Source organism: Neoarius graeffei, chromosome 17 (assembly GCF_027579695.1).
Source record: "Neoarius graeffei isolate fNeoGra1 chromosome 17, fNeoGra1.pri, whole genome shotgun sequence".
NCBI classification, from domain to species: domain Eukaryota; kingdom Metazoa; phylum Chordata; class Actinopteri; order Siluriformes; family Ariidae; genus Neoarius; species Neoarius graeffei.
The window spans coordinates 17,631,374-17,657,715 of NC_083585.1; the positions used below are offsets into that span (position 1 = coordinate 17,631,374).

The following is a 26,342-nucleotide window of genomic DNA, read 5'->3' on the forward strand; positions in this document are numbered from 1 at the left end:
GTGCTACCCTGGAACCGGTTTTTCTGGCCCAGAGCCAGTTCTTTGTCAGTGGAAACAGAAAACCCAGTTCCAAACTAAGCACTGGCCCCAAACCAGCCCTGGAACTGATTTGGTGGAAAAGGGGTATTTGTGATTTCCAATACAGAAGCATGCCTGTATGTGATGCAGTGCCGTCTAAGGGCCCGAAGATCACGGGCACCCAGTATGGTTTTCCGGCCTTGACCCTTACGCACAGAGATTCTTCCAGATTCTCTGAATCTTTTGATGATATTATGCACTGTAGATGATGATATGTTCAAACTCTTTGCAATTTTACACTGTCGAACTCCTTTCTGATATTGCTCCACTATTTGTCAGCACAGAATTAGGGGGATTGGTGATCCTCTTCCCATCTTTACTTCTGAGAGCCGCTGCCACTCCAAGATGCTCTTTTTATACCCAGTCATGTTAATGACCTATTGCCAATTGACCTAATGAGTTGCAATTTGGTCCTCCAGCTGTTCCTTTTTTGTACCTTTAACTTTTCCAGCCTCTTATTGCCCCTGTCCCAACTTTTCTGAGATGTGTTGCTGTCATGAAATTTCAAATGAGCCAATATTTGGCATGAAATTTCAAAATGTCTCACTTTTGACATTTGATATGTTGTCTATGTTCTATTGTGAATACAATATCAGTTTTTGAGATTTGTAAATTATTGCATTCCGTTTTTATTTACAATTTGTACTTTGTCCCAACTTTTTTGGAATCGGGGTTGTATGTCAGTAATACGCATATTGCAATTTCATTAAAATGGGTCACGTTTTACCACAGTTACAGCCCTTGATTAACAAAATGATAATTTGACAATTTCATGAAGGTGTTTTCTTTCTGAAATCAACTCCTCTCACAATTTGTAAAGGAATTTCATGAAACTTGACAAAAAGGCCTTGTTATATGACGGTAATACGCAAATTGCGATTTTATTTCATTTGTGAAAATTTTACCAGAGTTCTGACCCTTGATTAAATAACTTGTACTTTGACAATTTCATGAGGGTGCACGTTCTTCTGAAATCAACTCCTCTCACAATTTGTGGAGGAATTTCACCAAAGTTGGCAAAAGGCTTTGTTATATGACAGTTATACACGTATGGAAATTTTGTTTAATTTGGGCAAATTTTCCCAGAGTTATGCCTTCGATTATTAACAAACTTGTACTTTGGCAGTTTAATCAAGGTGTACTTACTTTCTGAAATCAACTCCCCTGACAATTTTTGGAGGAATTTCACGAAACTTGACAGGATTCTTTGTTATATGTTGGTAATATGCATATTGTAATTTTGTTCAATTCAGTCACATTTTACCAGAGTTATGGCCGAGTTTCCAGTGGGGGATATTGTGCTCTCGGAGCACTCTTGTTCACTTGTTTTATCCATCATGAAAAAAAAAAAAACAGTCAACATGATTGCATCAATTTACAGCATGTTGATAATGATCTGAATTCAGTTCTCCATATATAAATATTGGAACCTGCCATACAGCCTTACTTATGAATTATGCACATTAAACACCACAAACTGATTCAAATGTATTAGATTCTGTTGGTCAACATGTTCAGCGTTCATTTTCACTCATGGTGTTCAGAAGAACCCTATCACGTTGCTCATTTTGTTCATTTTTTTAAATAAAAGCAATTAACAACCACTAATTATTTCATAAACATTAGTTATATAAGAGAGCAGAATTTTGTAAATCAACAACAGGGTGGTATGATGCAGCCCTATGTGAAGCAGAGCACCACACTGACATTGATTCTGGTTATATTTAATGTTGTGGAATGTCTACAAAACAAGTTCCTGTCATCACTTGAATTATAGCAGCTGTAAACAGTCATTCCCTCACCAGCTTCTCTCTCTTTTTTTTTTTTTCTTGTGAGGTTAATATGACAAAAAATGCAGCCTGTCACTTTACTGAGAAACCACAAAGACCTCAATGCTGAAGACTTTCCTGTGTTGGAAAACTTGGCAACATCATTATTTCTGACTGTTACAAAGAAATGAAGACTCCTTCAAAAAATGCTGAATAAATGTCCGCTGATAGAAAACTTCATATGGTTTTTAATATGTTTCGGTGGAGTGTCCTTGAGTACAATAATGTAATCCTGTTATTTGCTTTGATCAACACATTCTGGCCAATCCGAATTCAACAGCACTGTCGTATGACTTATTATTGCTGAAGTTCATGGTTTATTTATTTAATTATTTAATAATACTGTAAATAATTTTATTATATTTAATATAAAATGTTCCTAATATGCATCAAAATGTAAAGCCTTGAATTCCAGTGCAGTGAAATACACGACCATTGCGCCTGTGAAATTGTATTAAAGCGCCATAAATGTTTGCCTTTTCTCTGTTAGTGAATACGTTGGACATGGAGGTGTCTGAAATTGGGTTTTTATGAAAGCATACCTGCTGTTTGTGCTTTGAACTGAATCCATGTAAACATGACTCAGACCTTAAATGTTTTAACTGATTCTGGTCATTATAGGTCAAAACAAATCGAGTCTGCCTGCTTCAGTGGCACATCTGCCTTCATGGAGGTGCGCATTCAGTCAGTGGTAGTGGAGTTCATCCTCAATCACGTCGATGTCCTTTTCAGCCCCAAACTCAGCACTCTGATCCGAGAAAGCTCAGGTAATGAAAAGGGAATAAAAAGCTCACTCTTAGTGCACCACTAAATGTTCAGTTTCCAGCATTAACTCTTTAGTGACATGTTGCTGATGAAAGTTTTTCTGTTATGTGAATCCATAGGCCATGGCACTTTGTCCCGACCCAAGTCTCTGCTTGTGTGCTCTCCATCCACCAAGTTGCTGTCTCTAGAAGAGGCACAAGCCCGCACTCAGGCCCAGCTCACCTCTCCTGTCTCCCCTGAAAGCAAGTACATCGAGGTGGGAGAAGGTCCTGGCGCCCTACAGGGAAAATTCCATACCATCATCGAGTTTCCAATGGAAAGGTGCGTCCATTTTAAGTGTACTGTATTACTGCAGAAATTCTGTTCAGGCAAAATATTTAACAAATAACTATGAATTCATTCAGGAATTTTAGCATGTGTGTGTAGAAATAATAATAATGACTTTGTCTTGGTTGGAAACACAGAAGATTTTTTTGGGTTTTTTTCCTCCAGAAGTACTGCTCTCACAAGCTCCCTGAATATAGAGCTTCAAAATGGTCCTTTGTGTGCTTTTAGTTCTGTGACATGGAGTAGCGTGCACATTTTCTTTTTATTATACCCCTGCTCCGAAGGATATCTTTCCATCCGTCCATATCTCCGTCTGTCCGAAACACCCTTTTTCTCAGCAACCACAAATCATAGCCACTTGGTACCAAACTTCAGCTTGGGGTTCTATACCATGTATACCGTTTTCAGGTCTGTCGCACATCGACTTCCTGTTTACCGACTGAATGTATTTACAAAACATCTAGGGTGGATTTTGATGCTATTCCAAGAAGCAAAATGTGATTTCAAAATGGCAGTTTCCCAGGATGCTATGTGAAATCCCTGGGGAGAGACACTGCTCTTTACTTGTTTCAGGGTTCATTATTTGTTGAAGGCAACATTCATAATAAGTGTCCCTATTCTTTCGATTGCTTGCATTCTGATACAAGCGAGAGCAGGGGGATACGGAAGTGAGCAGTAGCTCACAGCTGATCTTGTTAGAGCTGATTTAATATTTAAAATCTAAAACCTTAATTTCTGAAGTTAATTAATCTTAAGATCCCAACAGCACGAGAGCTGCTTTAGTTTTCCAGATTTCATTATTGTTTTGGTTTCTTTTTCTCCTTCCATCATTGGTTTTCATTAATTTGGCCTATTATCTACGTTTGTCACCACTGTGGTGTATATACATATTTCCGTTTTATGTTCGTGTTTCTCAGTTTGCGTTTGTCGTTTCATGTTTTTAGCTTATGAGGTTATATTGTGTGTGCTTCCTCAGTTATTACAATTACCCTATATGGCCAAATGTTTGTGGACAACTGTCACCTATATGTCAGCCTTTTCCAGATTGTTGACACAAAGTTGGAGGCATACAATTGTATAGGATGTCTTTGTATGCTGTAACAATACAACTTCCTTTCACTGGAACTAAGGAACCAAGTCTAAACATGTTCCAGCATGAAAGCTACTTTGTGACAATGTCTATTGTTACAAGTGCTATACAAATAAAATTGACTTGACGGTGTCCCTATACATTAACCCTCTGGGGTCTGAGGGTATTTTTTGGCATGCTCTAATGTTGTTGTCAATTTCAACAAATCTAAGCAGTATTTTCAAAGTCATATGACTTTTTCTTTGTATTTAGCACAAGTTCAGCTACAATAATATCTCTGTAGTATGCATGTCATGATTGTACTTTTTTAAAAAAATAACAGATAAATGAAGATGTTGTAAAAAGCAGTTTTAGAACTGTGTTGGAATGTGTGAAAAAACATGACCTTACCCATTGTGAAGAACCATTCTGGTGACTTGAAATGATTCCTGTTCAGTCTTAGGAATGGATCAAGCACAAAAACTTAAATCTACTCCATTGATTTGGACAATTAACTGGCCATCAAAAAAAAAATTGTCCTATTTTGGGATGGGGCGGCACAGTGGTGTAGCAGTTAGTGCTGTCGCCTCACAGCAAGAAGGTCCGGGTTCGAGCCCTGTGGCCGGCGAGGGCCTTTCTGTGCGGAGTTTGCATGTTCTCCCTGTGTCCGCGTGGGTTTCCTCCGGGTGCTCCGGTTTCCCCCACAGTCCAAAGATGTAGGTTAGGATAACTGGGGGTTCTAAATTGACCGTGGGTGTGAATGGTTGTCTGTATCTGTGTCAGCCCTGTGATGACCTGGCGACTTGTCCAGGGTGTACCCCGCCTTTCGCCCGTAGTCAGCTGGGATAGGCTCCAGCTTGCCTGCGACCCTGTAGAACAAGATAAAGTGGCTAGAGATAATGAGATGAGATGAGACTATTTTGGGATAAAGGATTGGCAGTGGGAGGAGTACTCGATGAGAAAAGTAAAAATTTCCATTCCATTCAATGAGAAGAGTGAAAACCCCTTCCACTGCCATCTCTTAATCCCATCAGGTCATGTGATCAAAATGGTTTGACACAATAGGTAAGGTCATGTTTTTTTCCATACATTCCAACATAGTTCTAAAACTGCTTTTTACAACATCTTCATTTATCTGGTATTTGACCTTTATTTTGGTATTTGATTCTATTCAGTGTGTCTTGAAATTAACTCCTGTACTATTTTACTCCATTCAGAGCCCCAACCAACTCTGTTACATAATTACTCTGTAATTTTACTCTCTAAACTCAAAATCGAGCAAAATTAACTATTTTTGAGGAAAATACTTTTAACTCTGGAAAAATTGCTCAGTTATTTTTCCTGTGCACACACATCATTATACACACTTGCTCATCAGAAATAGAAGAAACATTTACACTTACTTGAGTTGATTTTCGGCTGGATTGAGTTGAAATAAAAAAAAAAAAAAACGATTGAATTGAATCGCTGTCCTGAATCATTAATTGAATCACTGTCCTGAGTCATCTGAAGCACATAAAATCTGCATGCCATCTTGAAACAAGTTTTACCTCCAAACAGATTGTTTAAACTATGGCTGACAGATTTTATGCTGTTTATGGTGGGTGTTGCCACTGTGAAAGAGAAACCAATCGAAATTGAAAGAGTGAAAGTGATCATGCCGTTACCATGTGAATAGACTTTTATGAATGTATAAGTGGGCGCTCAGCGCTCCGACTCAGGTGTGACTGAATAAGGTGACCTAGTTTTATGTTTCATCTAATTTAGGTACTTTAAAAATATACGGTATATTGTTATTTGGCAGTGGGTACATAGGAAAGTGTAAAGTTTCTGTCAGTATGTTTATCATGCTTGGATGATAAAAACTCGTTAAGATATTTATCTAAATATATGACCTATTCATTCTAAACCTGCTGAGCTTCACCGGCAAAGCTCTTGACCTCAGAGGGTTAAGTAAAGTCTATGAAGACATGGAGTGGAAGAATTTCAGTGGGCTGCACAGAACCCTGACCTCAAGCCCGTTGTGAACACCTTTTGGGATAAATTAGAACGCCGACTGCATCCCAGGCTTCCTTGTCGGACATCAGTGCCTGATCTCACTAATGCTCTTGTGGCCGAACGAGCAAATCCCCACAGCCACTCTCCAAAATCTAGTGGAAAGCCTTCCCAGAAGATTGGACGTTATAAAACCAGGAGAGGGGGACTAATTCTGGAATGGGATGTTCAAAAAGCATGCATGTCCATGGCTCCTCAAAAAAATCACACAAAAGGTGTCCACACACTTTTGGCAATAAAGTGTATGTTTTATGCTTTTATTAAAACCTTTGTGTATCCAGGTTTCCTTGTACTTCCTGATTTTGAATCACCACATCTATTGTGTAAAATGTAATCATGTTTGATTCATAAATCTGAATACAACTTTTTAATTTGAAATGTTATTTTAATTTCTCAAAAGGTATTCTTTACAGTCCCATATTTGTACTCCTATAATTTTGCCACACGACTCTCTAAATACCAGGATTGGCTTCAGCTAGCCACAAAAAAAAAGGTCGTTTTTGTAAAACGAAAGGTGATACAACTAGGCTATGTAGTAAATGTATTTATCTTGCCTGGTTCTTTCATCCTGTCTGTAGTTGTCCCTGCTAATAATTGTCAAAATTACTCCCTGTTTAAATGGTATAATTACAATTTAATTTACCACATCTGCCTGGAAAAATATACATCTGCCAGGAAAAATATATACGTGGCTGGGTACATAGAGAAGTGCATCGAGGATGTCACTGTTGAAAAGATCATAACCACGCGCACCAACCAGAAGCCGTGGCTGATGGCTGAGGTCCACGCCCTGCTCAGAGCAAGAGATGCTGCCTTCAAGTTGGGAGAGAAAGAGCCTCTCAGGTTGGCAAGGGCTCAGCTTTCCAAGGCCATCAGGAAAACAAAATGCCAGTATGCACAGAAGATTAACAACCACTTCTGTGATACGAAGGACCCCAGACGCATGTGGCAGGACATCCAGGCCCTAACAGATTACAGAATCACACCACATGCCACCAGCAGTGACGCTCATCTCCCTGATATGTTAAATGACTTCTCTGCACAGTTTCAAGCCTTGAACAACATGTGGGCATGCAAGTCCATGCCCACCCCTGAGGAGCAGGTGCTCTGCCTGGTTCCAGCTGATGTGAGGAGGATGCTATCCAGAGTCAACTCTCACAAATCTGTGGGCCTGGACAACATACAAAGGAGAGTGCTCAGGAACTGCTGGCAGGTGTCCTGACAGACATCTTTAACAACTCCCTGAGACAGGCTGTGGTCCCCATGAGCTTCAAAAAGACCACCATCATCCCAGTGCTAAATACAGTGGTGCCTGAAAGTTTGTGAACCCTTTAACATTTTCTATATTTCTGCATAAATATGACCTAAAACATCATCAGATTTTCACACAAGTCCTAAAAGTAGATGAAGAGAACCCAGTTAAAGAAATGAGACAAAAATATTAGATTTGGTCATTTATTTATTGAGGAAAATGATCCAAAATTGCATATCTGTGAGTGGCAAAAGTATGTGAACCTTTGCTTTCAGTATCTGGTGTGATCCCCTTGTGCAGCAATAACTGCAACTAAACATTTCTGGTAACTGTTGATCAGTCCTGCACACTGGCTTGGAGGAATTTTAGCCCATTCCTCCGTACAGAACAGCTTCAACTCTGGGATGTTGGTGGGTTTCCTCACATGAACTGCTCGCTTCAGGTTCTTCCACAACATTTTGATTGGATTAAGGTCAGGACTTTGACTTGGCCATTCCAAAACATTTAACTTTCTTCTTCTTTAACCATTCTTTGGTAGAACAACTTGTGTGCTTAAGGTCGTTGTCTTGCTGCATGACCCACCTTCTCTTGAGATTCAGTTCATGGACAGATGTCCTGACATTTTCCTTTAGAATTCGCTGGTATAATTCAGAATTCATTGTTCCATCAATGATGGCAAGCCATCCTGGCCCAGATGCATCAAAACAGGCCCAAACCATGATACTACCACCACCATGTTTCACAGAAGGGATAAAGTTCTTATGCTGGAATGCAGTGTTTTCCTTTCTCCAAACTTAACGCTTCTCATTTAAACCAGAAAGTTCTATTTTGGTCTCATCCTTCCACAAAATATTTTTCCAATAGCCTTCTGGCTTGTCCACGTGATCTTTAGCAAACTGTAGACAAGCAGCAATGTTCTTTTTGGAGAGCAGTGGCTTTCTCCTTGAAACCCTGCCATGCACACCATTGTTGTTCAGTGTTTTCCTGATGGTGGACTCATGAACATTAACATTAGCCAATGTGAGAGAGGCCTTCAGTTGCTTAGAAGTTACCCTGGGGTCCTTTGTGACCTCGCCGACTATTACACGCCTTGCTCTTGGAGTGATCTTTGTTGGTCGACCACTCCTGGGGAGGGTAATATTGGTCTTGAATTTCCTCCATTTGTACACAATCTGTCTGACTGTGGATTGGTGGAGTCCAAACTCTTTAGAGATGGTTTTGTAACCTTTTCCAGCCTGATGAGCATCAACGCTTTTTCTGAGGTCCTCAGAAATCTCCTTTGTTTGTGCCATGATACACTTCCCCAAACATGTGTTGTGAAGATCAGACTTTGATAGACCCCTGTTCTTTAAATAAAACAGGGTGTCCACTCACACCTGATTGTCATCCCATTGATTGAAAACACCTGACTCTAATTTCACCTTCAAATTAACTGTTAATCCTTAAGGTTCACATACTTTTGCCACTCACAGATATGTAATATTGGATCATTTTCCTCAATAAATAAATGAGCAAGTATAATATTTTTGTCTCATTTGTTTAACTGGGTTCTCTTTATCTACTTTTAGGACTTGTGTGAAAATCTGATGTTGTTTTAGGTCATATTTATGCAGAAATATAGAAAATTCTAAAGGGTTCACAAACTTTCAAGCACCACTGTAAATCAATGGTGATCTGTCTTAACGATTGCCGCCCAGTAGCACTGACTCCCATCATGATTTAAGTGCTTTGAGCATCTGGTCAAGAGACACGTTCGGCCCACTGATTATGCTATCTCCTCCATCCTGCACTGTTTTATCACATCTGGACACAAAGGACACATATGTTAGAATGCTGTTCAACAACTTCAGCTCAGCATTCAATACAATCATTCTCCAGCAGCTGGTGAGGAAATGCTCTCGGCTGGGCCTCGACACTCCACTCAGTAACTGGATTTTAGACTAATTGACAGAGACCGCAGTCGTGTGCATCGGCAGCAGAACATCAGACACCAACACGCTGAGCACACAGGTGACACCCCCCCCCCCCCCCCCCCCCCCCCCCCCCCCAAGGCTGTGTGCTCAGCCCATTGCTGTTCACACTGCTCACCCATGACTGCACAGCCAAATCGGAATCCAACCTCATTGTCAAGTTCGCTGATGACACAACAGTCATGGGCCTCATCAGCAACAACAATGAAACACCATACATAGAGGAGGTGGAACAACTTGTGAGCTGGTGTCACAACAACAATCTATCAAAATCAAAGTCCTTCCCACACCATGCGGCGCATAGAGCGGCGCCGATCTCCGTTTCCGTAGCCCTCAGCCTCTCGCCTATTCCATAGCTAGGGTTACAGTGGGGAGTTAGTCCTCTGGTAACTGTGAGAGTTTGACTCCCCACTCACATCTATATTGCAGCCTGCCTCGCCAGACGACAGTAGGTACCATTTTTAGGATGGTCTTTGGTATGACCCGACCGTGAGTAGAACTCAGTCTCCCGATCGAGAGGCAGACACGCTAACCACTAGGCCAACTCGCGGTCATCTCTTAATATAGACAAAACAAAAGAAATTGTTTTCCGAAGAGGGTCAGCTGAACCTCCCCGCCTGGCTACTCAGTGGCTCTGTAATAAAAAGTCAGAAGCACCAAGATTCTTGGTGTGCACAAGAGGCAAGAGGTTTTTAGACATCTAAGGGTTTTAGATGACCTCACCTGGTCGACCAACACCAACTCTGCTTGTGATGAAGGCACAAAAACAACATCACTTCCTGCAGAGGCCGAAGAGAGGTAGCCTTCCAACACCCATCCTCACTACCTTCTTCTACATAGGAACTGTGGAGAGCTTCCTAGCCAGTTGCATCACTGTGAGGTTCAGGAACTGCAAAACACTGGAATGCAAGACCTTACAATGCATAGTGAGGACAGCCATGAGGATTATAGGGGTCTCCCTCCCCTCCATCAAGGACATCTTCCAGGCATGTGGTCTACACAGAGCCTCTGCCATTGTAATGGATCCCTCTCACCCCTCCCACAGTCTGTTTGACCCTCCGTCATCAGCCAGGAGGTTTCGCAGCATCACGACCCACACTCCAAGGTTCTGCAATAGCTTCTTCCCCCAAGCTGTCAGAGCCCTGAACACCCTGGCGCCACCCAACACCTTACTCCCAAAACAACGTGCCTCCCCCATCCCACACCACACGCATAACAGAAGATGGACATCCCAAGCACCTGTGCTCTGTCACTCAAAGAAGGGACAATGGACATTCTATACACAAACTGCACAATGGACATTTAACACACAACTGTGCACAAGCCTCTCTACCTCTTCACAATCCTCACACCTGATTTAGCTCTTATATTCTTATTGTTTAATGCTTACCGTTTTGTCGTGATACTTGTTTGCACTGTCTAAGCACCTTAGTATGTTGAGAATGACATTTTGTTTTTCTGCATACTGTGTATTTGGAAGAATGACCATAAAGTTGAGTTGAGTTATGGGTATTTGGTGTACTATAAATAATATTCTATGTTCTCATAGAAAGAAGGCCCAAACAAAGGTAAAGAAATCTCCTGTGGCAAGCTGGCGTTCATTCTTCAATATGGCAAAATCCTCTACCACAGCCAAGCGCAAGCTGCTCCGTCATCCCAGTGAGCCCAATAACATGAAGACCTCACAGGCACTCTCAGGTAAGGCTTTTTCCATACACCATTTACTGTTCAAGAAGTATTGAATATTCAGATTTCTCCCCATTAGGTTAGGATTGACCGGCCCACCATTCATCTCCTTTTGCTTCTTTCTTGTATACAAATTGTTTTATGTACAATTCATTATCCTATAAGTGTCATGTGCCAGGTCAATCACAGATGCCAGTGAATTCATCTCATCTCATTATCTCTAGCCGCTTTATCCTTCTACAGGGTCGCAGGCAAGCTGGAGCCTATCCCAGCTGACTACGGGCGAAAGGCGGGGTACACCCTGGACAAGTCGCCAGGTCATCACAGGGCTGACACATAGACACAGACAACCATTCACATTCACACCTACGGTCAATTTAGAGTCACCAGTTAACCTAACCTGCATGTCTTTGGACTGTGGGGGAAACCGGAGCACCCGGAGGAAACCCACGCGGACAGTATGCAAACTCCACACAGAAAGGCCCTCGCCGGCCCCGGGGCTCGAACCCAGGACCTTCTTGCTGTGAGGCGACAGCGCTAACCACTACACCACCGTGCCGCCCTGCCAGTGAATTAGTTTATTAAAAATTTCCTGACATTGTGATGTATCTAACTTTAACAGTGAGTCCAACTGTTGTAACAAAAAGTGGAATGCAAGTTATTATTTTTACATAGGTAAGGCCCTGGTCACACTACAGTTTGTGATGGGTTTGCGAATACTTGACGATGAAACATTGGTAGCATCGCCACCAATTGTGTGATGCACAGCGAATGTTCTTCGAGCTTAACGAGTTGTATTTTAGTGTGTCTCCAACTCATGAGTGGCCAAAAACATTGCAAAAATTTTCAGTGCATGCATTGAAATTTGGTGGCGAAGTTTTCATCAGCAAACTAAGCGGTGAATACTTGCAAATGGGTTTGGGAATACTTCTAGAAGCTCGGGAAACCTTCATCAAGCCTCTTGAGATGCATTTGTCTCAAATCCATGGCCCTGATGGTTGCGAGAGCCTTATCAACACAGCAGCTCGGTACAGCCTAACCTTCACCGAGACTTAAAACATTTACATTCAGGGATCTTCCAGAGTATGTTGTGCAAGCGCTTGGGACCCAGTCATTATGGGAAACACCTGATGCTGATTTGAGTGCAATTAGCACATGCATATAAGGACGCTGTTTTCATAGAGACTTTGCAAGTATTCTGTCAGTTAGGCGGCAGTAGACGGATCTAAGTGCAGGAAGAGTGTTTATTAGCAGGCGTGATTATTTACAAAAACAAAGTAGTGTCATAAAGCAGATTATTTTTTTTGCGGTCTGGTTTCCATCAAATCGTGTGCTCTGATTGGTTTGCGAGTGGTCTGGAATCTTATGATACAGACCCCGGTTACGGACCTTTGGCGACTCGCTCGTTCACAACAACAAACATGGTAGCAATTTTTTGTCAACATTTATTTTCGCGTTTCTCAGCATAATAGCATTAATTGTACAGCATGGATAGCAATAACGACAGTGTTCACAGTGAAAGCGAGTTTTACTACCCTGATGAAGATGAACATTTCAGGAGGAAGCTGAAAACCTGTAACTGTTGCTAACGCCGAGATGGCTGAATCCTGAATAACTCAATTTTGTATAAATAGAGGACTACATAGGCGGCAAAATGTAGTTTTTTTTTCCTGCCATGGAAGGGCACTTGTATACCGAGGAGGAAATCATTTGCATTACAGCCGTGAATGAGGATTCAAAATGCCAGCTCGCCTTGGCTTTGTTTTCCCTTTCGGGCGCTCTCGTTTTCTGTTAGAATTTGATAAAGAAAAAAAAAAAAATATATATATATATATATATATATATATATATATATATATATATATATAATTTACCAGCTTAAGGTCGGTCTGTATCGTGAAATACCGTGACCTCGGCCTTGAAAATACAGACCAGAGGCCTCGGTCAGTATTTTCAAGACCTCGGTCATGGTATTTCACGATACAGACTGACCTTAAGCTGGTAAATAATATATTTGTATTTAACCAAAATCAGAAACATGTCAAGAAACAAACATGACCATTGTTTTCACAGAGGCTTTGCCTCTGTGAAAGTGTCCTTACATGCGTGTGCTGATTGAGCTCAAATCAGCATCAGGTGTTTCCCATAACAACTGGGTCCTGTGAGCGAGGGTGGCCACTCAAGCGCACAAAGGCATGACAGTCAAGTGTTTGCCTGCTGTGTGACCACAACTTTTAGCTCACCTGTACATTGCCATGCATCGTCACCAAAACGCCTCATTTTCATTGATAACCCATCGCAAAGCATCACGAGCTGTAGTGTGACCATAACTTAAAGGGGGGGGAGACTATGCTTGAACCATAAGGAAGGTGTTCAGAGAATACAGTCTCAGTTGGCATTTGACTATCAAACATACTGTTATGGAAGGTGTGCATATATTCTTAATAAAAGAGCCAGATAAAAATTGAGTAAAATGAGGTCATCATACAGAACATATTGAGGGAATTGATGAAGACTCATGATGAGATCAAAGTAGAGAATATATCAGAGCTACAAGTAATTGATGTATTCTCAGCTTCACAGCCCACTTTGCTGAAGAACCCTTTTGGGTGGGAATAGCTCTCTTTAGTGTAATTGTTAACATTGATCTCGTAAACCTGTCCTGAATTTTAAACTTGCATTGGGCTTCATCTATCTACATCAACAGCAACATGAACTGGGTCGACATGAAGTACCTTTAATTTTATGTGACACTTGGGCTAAAAACCATGCTTTATCCAGTCATGCTTTAGGTTCCTAGTAAGTGTAATGCACTAAGTGCATTTGGAATGATCAGATTTGTTTTTCCAGGTGGTAGAGGAGATACTGGAACACTACGATCATCTAAAAGTGAAGAATCTCTGTCATCAACCAATCTTGAGGGTAAAGTGCTATTTTGTTGAGTTAGATTTTTTTTTCTCTGTAACATGTATGATATTGGAATATCTGTTCTATATCAAGTAAATGAACATGTTGCCTACTTTAGGTGGATCAGCAATGTATAAAGCACGCAGGCCCCGCTCTACTAGTGTTGCCCTGTCCACTTCCTTCAATGAAGAGCTACTAAACAACCGAGTCCACAGGGACTCTCAGTTAAGCCATAAAGACAGGAAAGACACAGCTTTGTTCACCACTTGTGTGCCTGTTCTTATATCAACCCCACACTCTGCTGATGCAGATATTGGCAAGGCTTCTCGAGACTTTGACCCAGTTTCGTTTCAGTGCAGTTCAACGCCAATTGAAGCTTCTGCATCTGAAGAAAGAAAAAGAGGCAGCAGACGGAAGACTGGAGGCAGTTCCAGTGAATCAGAAACCTTGAAAAAAGTCACCCCTACAGGACCATCTGATGCAATCCCAACAGCTTCAGAGGACACAAATCATAAGCACTCAATGTCAGCGAAATTTGCAACAACTATTACAGCTAAAGAAAACCTGAAGTCCTCTCAGACTGTTCCTGTGGGTCTTATCCAAAAACCTGAGGTTGCATTAGAGATGAAAACTCTGTCTGTGCCTCCCGCTGAAGTGATCTCACCCCTAGTCAAGTCCAGTGAGTCAAATTGGGGACAAGATTGTCAAAACAAGCCTTCCTCTTTACTCCAGACAGAAGCTGAAAGCCTTGATGAAACTCACAGTGAGGAAACAAGAGCAGTGAAACAAACAGAATCGGGTTAGTCCAAGGGCTTTTGCCATGTAATGTTTACGAAGAGTGATCATCCTCACGTATTCATAGTGATTGATGGCATACAAGCCTTTTCTGCATCTTTTGTTGTTCATTTTTTTTTTTTTTAAATCTGCAATTTGCTGTTTCTATAAAGTGCAATTATGTCTTGTGGTTTGTTTTTTTCCCCTATTCTTAGGTGCTGTGACCTTTGACTGCACTCCAGGGCTGGTAAGATCAGTGTCCCTCATAACCTCCCAGCCTGCTGTAAAGAGTGCTGCCCGTATGTTGGCTCTGGCCTTGGCTGAATCAGCACAACAGGCCACCTGCCTGAGGAAACGAGGGAGTTCAGAACCACCAACTCCTGTTTCTCCAAGTCACCTCCAGGACCCACTGTCCATCCTACAGTGGCCTCCAAAACCTTCTCAACAAGCCCAAACATCATCTGCCAGTAGAGGACACTGCTGTGGCACCTGCAAAACTGTGGGCAAACCTTCAAGTGTCATCTCTACAGGAAGTTACACCGATGCTGGCAGCCTGCAGAGCACCTGTGCATGTCATGGCAGTGAGAGCGGACATAGCTACTCTGATGGAGGTGATGTTTCTGCTGAAAGTCACAAAACAAATTTGCCCCCAGAGGACTTGCCTGCTGTTAAAAATGTAGATACTGAGCAGGATGCTGAAAGCCATATGCCCTTGAGAGAAAACGTCCGCCATGTTGGAGTTGGTACAGATGGTGGTAGCCCAGAGCAAAGCTCTGAGATGGAGTCATACAAGAACCTGATGCCATCTCCCTCACAGACGGTGACATCGCTCTCTACCACTAACAGTCAGACAGCCAGGGCTTCTCTTCTCAACAAACAAGCTGCCAATGCTTCCAACTTTCGTGTGATATTAGCTGAAGCTTCTATGCCAGCCTCAGTGCATGATGTTCTTCCACAATCTCCAGTTTCTCCTCTGAATTCCGCTTACGAGTGCAGCCCCAAAGATGAGATGTTGAGGCCATCAGGTCAAACTTACTGGTCAGGTCCATTTGAACAGGCCAATTCCTTTCAGCCTGATTACCAAGCTAAGATCTTCTCCAAGGACCACTACAACACCCTGGCACCAAGGTCCCTCCACCAGTCCATTAAATACAAGAGTCAACAAAGGAACGAACACTCTCCCAGCTTCCTTTACCGACATGGTGGCCCAAGATACCCACCAATGGATGGTGCGTCTGTGTATCCCACTATTCGTAGAGTGCGCTCCATGCACGCGCCACCAGAGGATACATTCTTCTTCCCACATCCGTCTTACCAGAAGAATACTTACCACAGGCAAGTTCTCTCAGATATCCACCAAGTGAGGCCTTATTTTGAGGATGGTAAAGTTCAATATAGGTACAAGCCCTATTCAGGAGCGCAGTATAACAATCTGGATCAGTATCGAGTAAGTAGTCATGGATACGGCCACTCCTACACCCTCCTCAGGCGGCCAACCTATCCTGGTAGAGTGATGAGCAAAGCTGAGAACTATCCCAACATGCCCTATAGCAGAGAAGCTAGTTTTATAAAACAAGGCACTGGCCATTTTCCAAGAGCAAGAAATGTTGGTGTGTATGAGGGTTTTGATGCTGGATTATCAGGTCAACATTTCAGTCCATCTTTTAGACAAGGAAATATAGAAAAGAGGAGAATGCAAGATGTTGTCCCTCAGCCCCATCTTCAGAAAGAGAGCCAGAGGGGCCAAGAAACAATGCGCACTGGGAATAAATCTGATTCAACCAAAGATCTGCTTATTTCTACTGAAGGGGCTGATGGGAAATACAGGGTTACTATGGTGTCCCATTACTCCCCTGAACACCCACACTCTGAATCTAACATACCCCTTTCCACCCAGATGGAGAAACAGAGGAGTGGGCACAGTGCCAAACCTGCCCTGATGCTAAAGCAAAGTCGGTCCATGCAGAACTACATGCAGAAAACGCTTGAGGCCTTGCCACAACCTCGTAAGCTAACTCTGCAAAAAGAATACAGCTGCCCTGATTTTAAACACACCGATTCTTCTGAGCACAGCAGTGCTCGACTTCACAGCCAGGATAAGCTGATTAGGGTCCACGGCAGCCATCCTAAAGCGGATTTTCAGTACGCTTGGGTTAAGGGACATGATTTGCAAAGATCAGCGAGGTCACAGAGCATGAAAAGTCATCGGCAACCCAGACACACCAAAATGACACTGGAGCATGATCATAGATTTTCATATCCTGTCCAGAGCAGGCCAAGGACTCGTAGCATGTTTGCACCTTCGCGTACTGATTACATGGATGGTTACGTGTCTTTGCAAACCAAGGTACATGGCATTTTCCCAAACTACGGCTGCATGCCCCCTCACAGTAACAGACTGTACTCTTCAGCCATGGGCACAGGACGCTTTCTTCACTCTGAGATTAGGCCCGAGACAGAAATATATGCTGAATGAAGCTACTTGTGTATGGGGGGGGGAGTGTTATTTTATTCTTCAGAATCTATTATATAAAAGAAAGAGACGCATTACATGTATTTTAATATGGTATGAAATTTTACTTGTACATTATCCCATATTAACAGACATCAAATAACACGAGTGATGGAGCTTGGCGTCATCACGTTCACATCAAATCACTAAAAATTTTTATTAATTATGAAGAAATTGTCTAAATTATTTGTAATAGCTAAAATAAGTAATTTTATTCAGTAAGTCATTATAAGACATTCTTCAGCTGTTAGTAATTTCTTAACTATGAAATACATCTTCTGGAAAAAAATTTCAACATAAGATTTAAATGTATACTTGGTCTTAAAAGGTATTAATTAACTGATAAACCTGGTATTTCTTTGAGCTGCTTTGATGTTCTAACACAACACCAAGTGGCATCCAAGGACAGTTTCACAAATTCTTAATGTGCATTTTTTTTTTTTTAGGTTTTTTTGTGTGTGTTTTTATATAGTGACTTCAAAATCAGTGATGAATCTTGTCAACACATCGTCTGGTAATTTAAAGAGAAATAACAAATTTTAGACACCGTAAGGCCCTGATTTACTAAGATCCAGAATAATGTGGTAATTTGTGTGTGCAGTGGGGGGAAAATGTGTAAACGTAACATATATAAGGTCATGGTGAGTTCAAATCTCAAAGATTTCTGGAAGAATAAACTGAATTTGGAGGTACAATATGAGACGGGTTGAAATACTCGACATTCAATGTAATTAAATGAATCAAAGTGTGTAAATGTTAATAACTTTTCTTATGAAGGCTCTAAATGCCTTTAGCATCTGAACATGCAGTGAACATCTCAGATGACTGTGGTAATTTTGAAAAACTGATTAAGGCATACCTGGCGACTTGTCCAGGGTGTACCCCGCCTTTCGCCCGTAGTCAGCTGGGATAGGCTCCAGCTTGCCTGCGACCCTGTAGAACAGGATAAAGCAGCTAGAGATGATGAGATGAGATGATCAAGGCATAATGACGCAAAACTTTCTCATTATTAAGACGTAGTAAAATGGTGTAATTTTAACGTCTGGAAATGTAATAAATACATTTTCGTTTATATTCATTTGTGCATTCAATTGCTGTTCCCAAGGTGTCTTTTAGGTAAATCATGTTGCACTTGAAGCCATGGCTTAATGCTTAGAGAAGCAACTTTGGGAACAAAACGTTGCTGGTTTGATTCCCTGGACCAGCAGGAATGGCTGAAGGTGCCCTTGAGCAAGGCACCTAACCCCCAACTGCTCCCCCAGGCTGCTCAGGGTATGTTGTATATCGCTCTGGATAAGAGCGACTGCTAAATGCCATGTAATTAAAATGCATTGACACTGCCGTGTATTTTCCACCTTAAGGTATGATCTCCCAAATTGAAAATCCATTCAGGCAAAATATCCAAGACATGAAATTTTGCTCACGTGAACAGTATGGTCACCTTTCAATCACCTTTTTGTTGTTAATATAAAGCCTTTGGTAAATCAGGGCCTTTGTGCATCGCATACCATATTCATGACACTTGCAAAACACATTTTAGTTACAGGAGTCTTAATCTGTTCTTTGAGAACCGGTTTGATTATTGATTGGTACGTGTACCCAATCCTGACCAAAATTGTGCTAGCTCCATTTCTTGTCATTCTTCTTGCATTCGTTTTGCCTCAAAGTCATCAAATGTGTTCCAATTTACATTGTAGCTTTAACACACAAAAAGATGTCCTAAATGAAGCAGAGGTTGCTGTTTCAACTCTAATGTATAGAAGTCTTGTGGTGTTGAAATATATTTTCCTGCTGTTTATTGCTTACTGTACATGTAGTTGGTGGCTAGGCAAGCACTTTGATTAGACCCCGTCTGTGAAACAACCAGACACTTTAACAGAATGAATTTAATGACAATAACAATTTTACAACTTCAGTATGCAATGGAGAATTGAGGATACGGCTTGACTGTGATCCTGGAACTAAAATTCAGGGTCCTGAAGTTGAATTGACCATTAAATGGTTACAAATGGAGGTATAATGTAAATTCAGATATATTTATTTAAATGAAATCGGTCATTCTTGTGTAGTTGAACATGTGTAATGTTTATTATTCTAAGGGTTTTTATGTTGTCTACTCGTTTTTTTATGTTGTACTATTACTTTCATTAAATATTCAAAATGATAAATGTATCCTTTATCAAGATCATGTGTTTTACAAAACTACACTTGAATTTTAATGATTGTTTTCTTGACCCTATTTTTATTTAAATTAGTAAATTCAGTCTTGTACTCTCAGGTTGTGCTGATGAAAGCAGGATTAGCAGGGTATAAGCTATTACCTAACTCTAATGGTTTACAGGACGTTTATTTATCTGCTCATTCATGATCCAAATGTGTTGAACACTAAATGAGAACCTGCTGTAGGATTCACTTTCAGATAGCAACAGTAGAGTTCCTTCAATAACTGAACACATATGAGACAAAAAAAGAAATAATGGATTTATCTGGGTAAATTGCACACTGCCGATAAATGCTGGGAAAAATCATGCCGATGCGGGTCAAAAGCTTCAGGCAATGTTCACATCAAATATCCCAATGAGCAAAAAAAAAATCTCAGTGACTTTGACCGTGACATGTTTGTTTACGCCAGAGGGACTGCTCTGAGAATTTCAGAAATCACTGATCTCTGGGGATTTTCACACACAGCAGTTTCTAGAGTTTACACAGAATTGTGGGGTGGGGTGGGGTGGGGTGGGGGCAGTTCTGCAGGCAGAAATGCCTGGTTAACAAGAGAGGTCCGAGAACAACGATCAGACTGGTTCAATCTAACCAGAAGGTGATGGTAACTCAGTCGCTCTTTATAAATGTAGTGAGCAGAAAAGTATCTCAGAATGCACATCAAAAGGGAACCCGTTCTCTTCAGTGTGACACAAGATGGTGAGATATTAAAGCATACTACTTCACCTGTATAATAAAAAGTCAAACAAGTGTGCTTAAAGGGTGTTCAGTTTGTGGAGGCATATTTTGTGAATAAGAGTTCTAGGATGAATGCAGTGTTTGATTACAGCAGCAGCAGCAGACTGAGATTATCCACCAAAGCAAGGTGAGATCCATCCATCCATTATCCATAACTGCTTATCCTATGCAGGGTCGCAACTCCTGAGGAGGGTAACTATGGTCTTGAATTTCCTCCAATTGTACACAATCTGTCTGACTGTGGATTGGTGGAGTCCAAACTCTTTAGAGATGGTTTCGTAACCTTTTCCAGCCTGATGGGTATCAACAACACCTTTTTCTGAGGTCCTCAGAAATCTCCTTTGGTCGTGCTATGATCCACTTCCATAAACATGTGTTGTGAAGATCAGACTTTGATAGATCCCTGTTCTTTAAATAAAACAGGGTGCCCACTCATACCTGATTGTCATCCCATTGATTGAAAACACCGAACTCTAATTTCACCTTCAAATCCAAGAGGTTCACATACTTTTGCCACTCACAGATGTGTAATATTGGATCGTTTTCCTCAATAAATAAATGACCAACTATAATATTTTTGTCTCATTTGTTTAACTGGGTTCTCTTTAATTACTTTTAGGACTTGTGTGAAAATCTGATGATGTTTTAGGTCATATTTATGCAGAAATATAGAAAATTCTAAAGGGTTCACAAACTTTCAAGCACCACTGTAGAGACAACCAACCATTCACACACTCATTCACACCTACGGTCAATTTAGAGCCACCAATTGGCCTAACCTGCATGCCTTTGGATGGTGGAGGGAAAAACTCGAGCACCCAGAGGAGACATGCAAACTCCACACAGAAAGGCCCCCGTCAGGCGCCGGGCTCGAACCCAGAACTTTCTTGCTGTGAGGCGACAATGCTAACCACTACACCACCATAAGGTAAGATGTGAGTGTAAACTCATTTGAAGATGGATTGAAGTGGGATCATCCACAGCAGCAGAACGTTTGTCACAAGGAGTGAAAGCTTAAAGCAGGTGTAGCGTGTCAGCTTGAATCTGGAAGGTCCAGAGGGTCAGAGAAGCCATAGCAGTAGAAGAGTGTCAGGATCAGGCTGATGCCTGGATGAGAAACATGGAGGTTCCTTGTTTTACATCATTTACTGTGTGTATGTATGACTGTAATTCACCATCAGGGTATTTGGTGAAAGTAGAAATGATAGCTTACTTCATGTGTTTGTGATTTATTTTCAGCCCTGACTACTACTTTCTGAAACTACCATCTGCATTTGGGAGCACAGAAAGCCACACATTATAGCTCTGCTGAATAAATACAGCACACCGTGCAGTTGTGGGCCCATCTAAATATATCTGCTGGCAGCAAAGTAGCAAACTATTATACAGACTGAAACAGAAACAATATCCGCAAACAGTTAAAGCTAGAACAAGTAACCTAGGAAAAATGACACTAACATTAATTGAGTCCCATTTATCAGAAGAGCAATCAACTGATCTCAGAATATAGTATGCATACAGCACACTGCACAAATTATATTTTTTTTTTAATGTGGGTTATCCCTAAAAGTAGCTTCTGAATTATACTTCTTTGTTTAGAGAGCAAAATAAGTAATTTCCTGTTTCTTCTTTTTTTAAAAACTACAACCCCAATTCCAAAAAAGTTGGGACGCAGTGTAAAAATAACAACAGAATGTGATTATTTGCAAATCATGAAAACCCTAGATTTTGTTGAAAATAGTACAAAGACAACATATCAAATGTTGAAACTAAGAAATCTTATTGTAACATATTTCAAAAAGGTTGGGACAGGGGCAACAGAAGACTGGCAAAGTTGTTTAGTGTTTAAAAAAAAACAACAACAACAAACCCTAAGGTTAATTGGCAACAGGTCAGTAACATGATTGGGTATAAAAAGAGCATCCCAAAGAGGCGGCATCTCTCAGAAGTAAAGATGGGGAGGGGTTCACTGCTCTCTGAAAGACTGCATGGGCACACAGTGCAACAATTTAAGAATAACGTTCCTCAATGTAAAATTGAAACAAATTTGATGATCACATCATCTATGGTACATAATATCATTAAAAGATTCAGAGAATGGCGGCACGGTGGTGTAGTGGTTAGCGCTGTCGCCTCACAGCAAGAAGGTCCGGGTTTGAGCCCCGTGGCCGGCGAGGGCCTTTCTGTGTGGAGTTTGCATGTTCTCCCCGTGTCCGCGTGGGTTTCCTCCGGGTGCTCCGGTTTCCCCTACAGTCCAAAGACATGCAGGTTAGGTTAACTGGTGACTCTAAATTGACCGTAGGTGTGAATGTGAGTGTGAATGGTTGTCTGTGTCTATGTGTCAGCCCTGTGATGACCTGGCGACTTGTCCAGGGTGTACCCCGCCTTTCGCCCGTAGTCAGCTGGGATAGGCTCCAGCTTGCCTGCGACCCTGTAGAAGGATAAAGCGGCTAGAGATGATGAGATGAGATGAGATTCAGAGAATCTGGAGAAATCTCTGTATGCAAGAGAAAAGGTTGAAAACTGACATTGGATGCCTGTGATCTTCAGGCCCTCAGGAGACACTGCATTAAAAGCAGACACGTGTCTGTAGTGGAAATCACTGTCTGGGCTCAGGAACACTTCAGAAAACCATCATCTGTGAAAACAGTTCATTACTGCATCCACAAACGCAAGTTAAAACCAGATATAAACAATATCCAGAAACACCGCCACCTTCTCTGGGCCCGAGCTCTTTTACGATGGACTGAGGCAAAGTGGAAAATTGTCCCGAGGTCTGACGAATCAAATGTAGAAATTCTTTTTAGAAATCATGAACACCACGTCCTCCAGGCTAAAGAGGAGCGGGACCATCCAGCTTGTTATCAGTGCACAGTTCAAAAGCCAGCATCTGTGATGGTATGAGGGGGCATTAGTACATCTGGGAAGGCATCATTAATGCTGAATGATATATACATGTTTCAGAGCAACATGCTGCCATCCAGACAAAATCTTTTTCAGGGAAGGTCTTCCTTCTTTCAGCAAGACAATGCCAAACTGCTTTCTGCACATATTAAAACTGCACGGCTAAGTAGTAAGAGAGTCTGGTTGCTAAACTGGCCTGCTGGCAGTCCAGACCTGTCTCCCATTTAAAACATTTGGTGCATTATGAAGCACAAAATATGACAAGAGAGACCCCAAACTGTTGAGCAACTGAAATTGTCTATCAGGCAAGAATGGGACAACATTTCTCTTTCAAAACTACAGCAATTTCTCTCCTCAGTTCCCAAACATTTACAGAGTGTTGTTAAAAGTAGAAGTGATACATACAGTGGTAAACACACCCCTGTCCCAACTTTTCTGAAACAAGTTGCTGACATCAAATTCAAAATGAGTATATATATTTTCAAACAACAATAAAATTTCTCAGTTTCAACATTTGATATGTTGCCTTTGTACTATTTTCAATGAAACATAGGGTTTCCATGATTTGCAAATTATCATATTCTGTTTTTAGTAAATGTTTTACACAGTGTCCCAACATCTCATCTCATTATCTCTAGCCGCTTTATCCTGTTCTGCAGGGTCGCAGGCAAGCTGGAGCCTATCCCAGCTGACTACGGGCGAAAGGCGGGGTACACCCTGGACAAGTCGCCAGGTCATCACAGGGCTGACACATAGACACAGACAACCATTCACACTCACATTCACACCTACGGTCAATTTAGAGTCACCAGTTAACCTAACCTGCATGTCTTTGGACTGTGGGGGAAACCGGAGCACCCGGAGGAAATCCACGCGGACACGGGGAGAACATGCAAACTCCGCACAGAAAGGCCCTCGCCGGCCACGGGGCTCGAACCCGGACCTTCTTGCTGTGAGGCGACAGCGCTAACCACTACACCACCGTGCCGCCAGTGTCCCAACATTTTTTTTTTAATTGGGGTTGTAATTCAATTTGTCTTACTGTCCCAAAATGTAAACACTGCACACCAATGACTAACTGCTCACTTAAATGAGAGGATAGACATGTACCAAAATAGATCATGGTTTAAAGTGTTTTTTCATAAATAAACCAAGTTGTTTCTATATGTCAGCTGTATTTTATTGGTACCTTGCCAGAATGCAATGGCAAGTATTTGGTCTGTGATGTCCTAAATACCTGGCCATGTTACATCAGAAGTTCTAGCACACTGTAAACAAGCCCCAAGGCGTCACGTCTGTTCAGTTACCGAGTGCTCCACAACAGCGACACAGAGAAAGCTCAAATTTCATATGTAGATAGAGAATGTTTTCCTTTGAAAAATGACATGCAGCTTTTGTTGATATTCTTGCTATTTTCTTTATATAAAAGCTATTTTCGCACAACAGTCATACTATAGATACCAGCGTCTACACCACTAGGGGGCCTGAACAAAGAGACTATGATGAATAAATGATGAGGAACCTGAATGTTTACAGGGTTGAATCAATCGTATTCTAATTCCAAGATGGTGCAATGTCACTGACTATATCTGGTAAAAATGTCACTTCCTGTCACTCCCCTGTTGATTGTCAGTGCCAGAAGCAAAGAAATGGAAATCCCAGAAAGTCATGCTATAACTAAAACAAAACAAAGCAAGCAAAAACCCTTGCACAGTTTTCCCCAGGTTTTTGTTAAACAATGATCAAATATAGGTCAACCTTATCTCTAACAGAACACTGTAGGATCGGTTTCGGATGTTAAAGTCCTAGAACAAATACACTGACGAAGGTGCTGCAGATCCAAACCAGATCTGAAATAAGCATGAGAAATGTGATGCACAGTTGGACCACATGGATAAAATAATCATTAAACACTTTATGGATCTGGTCAGGAACTTCTGAGTGATTGAGGTCATATCTGGGAGAAATGATTTTTGCCTCCTGTGTTCCCTTGGAGGTGGAAGTCATTGGGTGGAACACAATAACATCACTCAGCATCTGACAAAAATGATCTAAGTAGTCAATACAGGCCAGTTGGTCCAGATTATTAGTTCATGTCTACATGTTTTTGCTCCAGTCTCAACCTTGCTTTGATGCTTCACCTGAATACTGCTGATTTATATGTAACATCTTTGGCTGTAATCATAAAGACTATTCCAGGACCGATACACAATATACTCACACAGAACACCCTTTCAACACAGTACTGTTTTACACCTGGATACTGTAATGATTAATAATCATTACAGACACAGGGAGAACATACAAACTCCACACAGAAAGGCCCCCATCGGCCACTGGGCTCGAACCCAGAACCTTCTTGCTGTGATGCACTAGCCACTGCACCACCATGCCGCCCTGTTTTGAAAATGTCTATTGTTAAAATTAACTGTAGTCTAAAGCAGTGTTTCTCAACCACTGGGCCGTGGCCCATTAGTGGGCCACAAAGCGCCATCTAGTGGGCCGTGAAATTTTTTTCAAGTTTGAAGCCAAATACTAAATAGTTCAGGATGACGTAGGGTCCCAAATCCGGTAGCTGGTTTGCCGTATACTTTTCAAGTGGAATAAATACATTTGTGGGTAAATTAAGAAGAACAAGTCTTTATTTTGTCACATTTAACCATACATGCACATAGAGAGAGAGAGAGAGAGAGAGAGCGCAGCGGGCTGAATAAATAAATACATTTGTGGGTAAATTATATGGATCTGTGATGCCTGCTGGAAGAGAAGAGCAGGGTGGATTGAGAATCGCGTGGCTGTGGTTTGTTTACACCCGATACTGAAACTTGTAGCGTTCTTGTAATCTTCTCAAAGATACATACGAAAAGCCCAGAAACTCCAGTTTACCCAGGCAAAAACGATACAGGATTTATCTTGTAGTATTTTGATCCCCACAGCTTTACGTAACTCAGCCACATATAAGAAGTTGTACCCCTCCATGCTCTTCCAGGTTTTCATCTGTGTGTCCGTGTAGAACAATGTCAGCAACACCAGGTAGTTTGAGATGTCAGGGAACTCAACGGATGGATAATTTTCCAGCTCATAATGAATGAATGAATGAATGAATAACTTTACTTAAACATAAGTTGACCGACCAGCACAGCTGGTGGGGTCATGCATGTACAGATACAAATAATTACAAATACAAAAAAGATGAAAAATATACACAATCTTTAAAAAAAAACCTTAAATCTGTCGATTATCTGTTATCTTCACA

At 41.4% G+C, this 26,342-nt stretch overlaps 1 protein-coding gene across 6 annotated transcripts in view; it reads left to right on the forward strand.

Annotated features, from left to right (window-relative positions):
• arhgap32a (Rho GTPase activating protein 32a) overlaps positions 1-19,354 on the forward strand; it is a 79,330-nt gene extending 59,976 nt beyond the window's left edge. For 5 of the 6 annotated variants that reach the window (XM_060943803.1, XM_060943804.1, XM_060943807.1 and 2 more), the window contains 6 exons: positions 2,529-2,674; positions 2,792-2,993; positions 10,895-11,043; positions 13,882-13,953; positions 14,057-14,737; positions 14,928-19,354. In XM_060943803.1, coding sequence (XP_060799786.1) covers positions 2,529-2,674; positions 2,792-2,993; positions 10,895-11,043; positions 13,882-13,953; positions 14,057-14,737; positions 14,928-17,188 — 3,511 coding nt within the window. In that variant the 3' untranslated portion in view covers positions 17,189-19,354. The remainder of the gene's footprint in view (positions 1-2,528; positions 2,675-2,791; positions 2,994-10,894; positions 11,044-13,881; positions 13,954-14,056; positions 14,738-14,927) is intronic. The other variant, XM_060943806.1, reaches the window with a different exon arrangement.
• Positions 19,355-26,342: the final 6,988 nt, after the last annotated feature.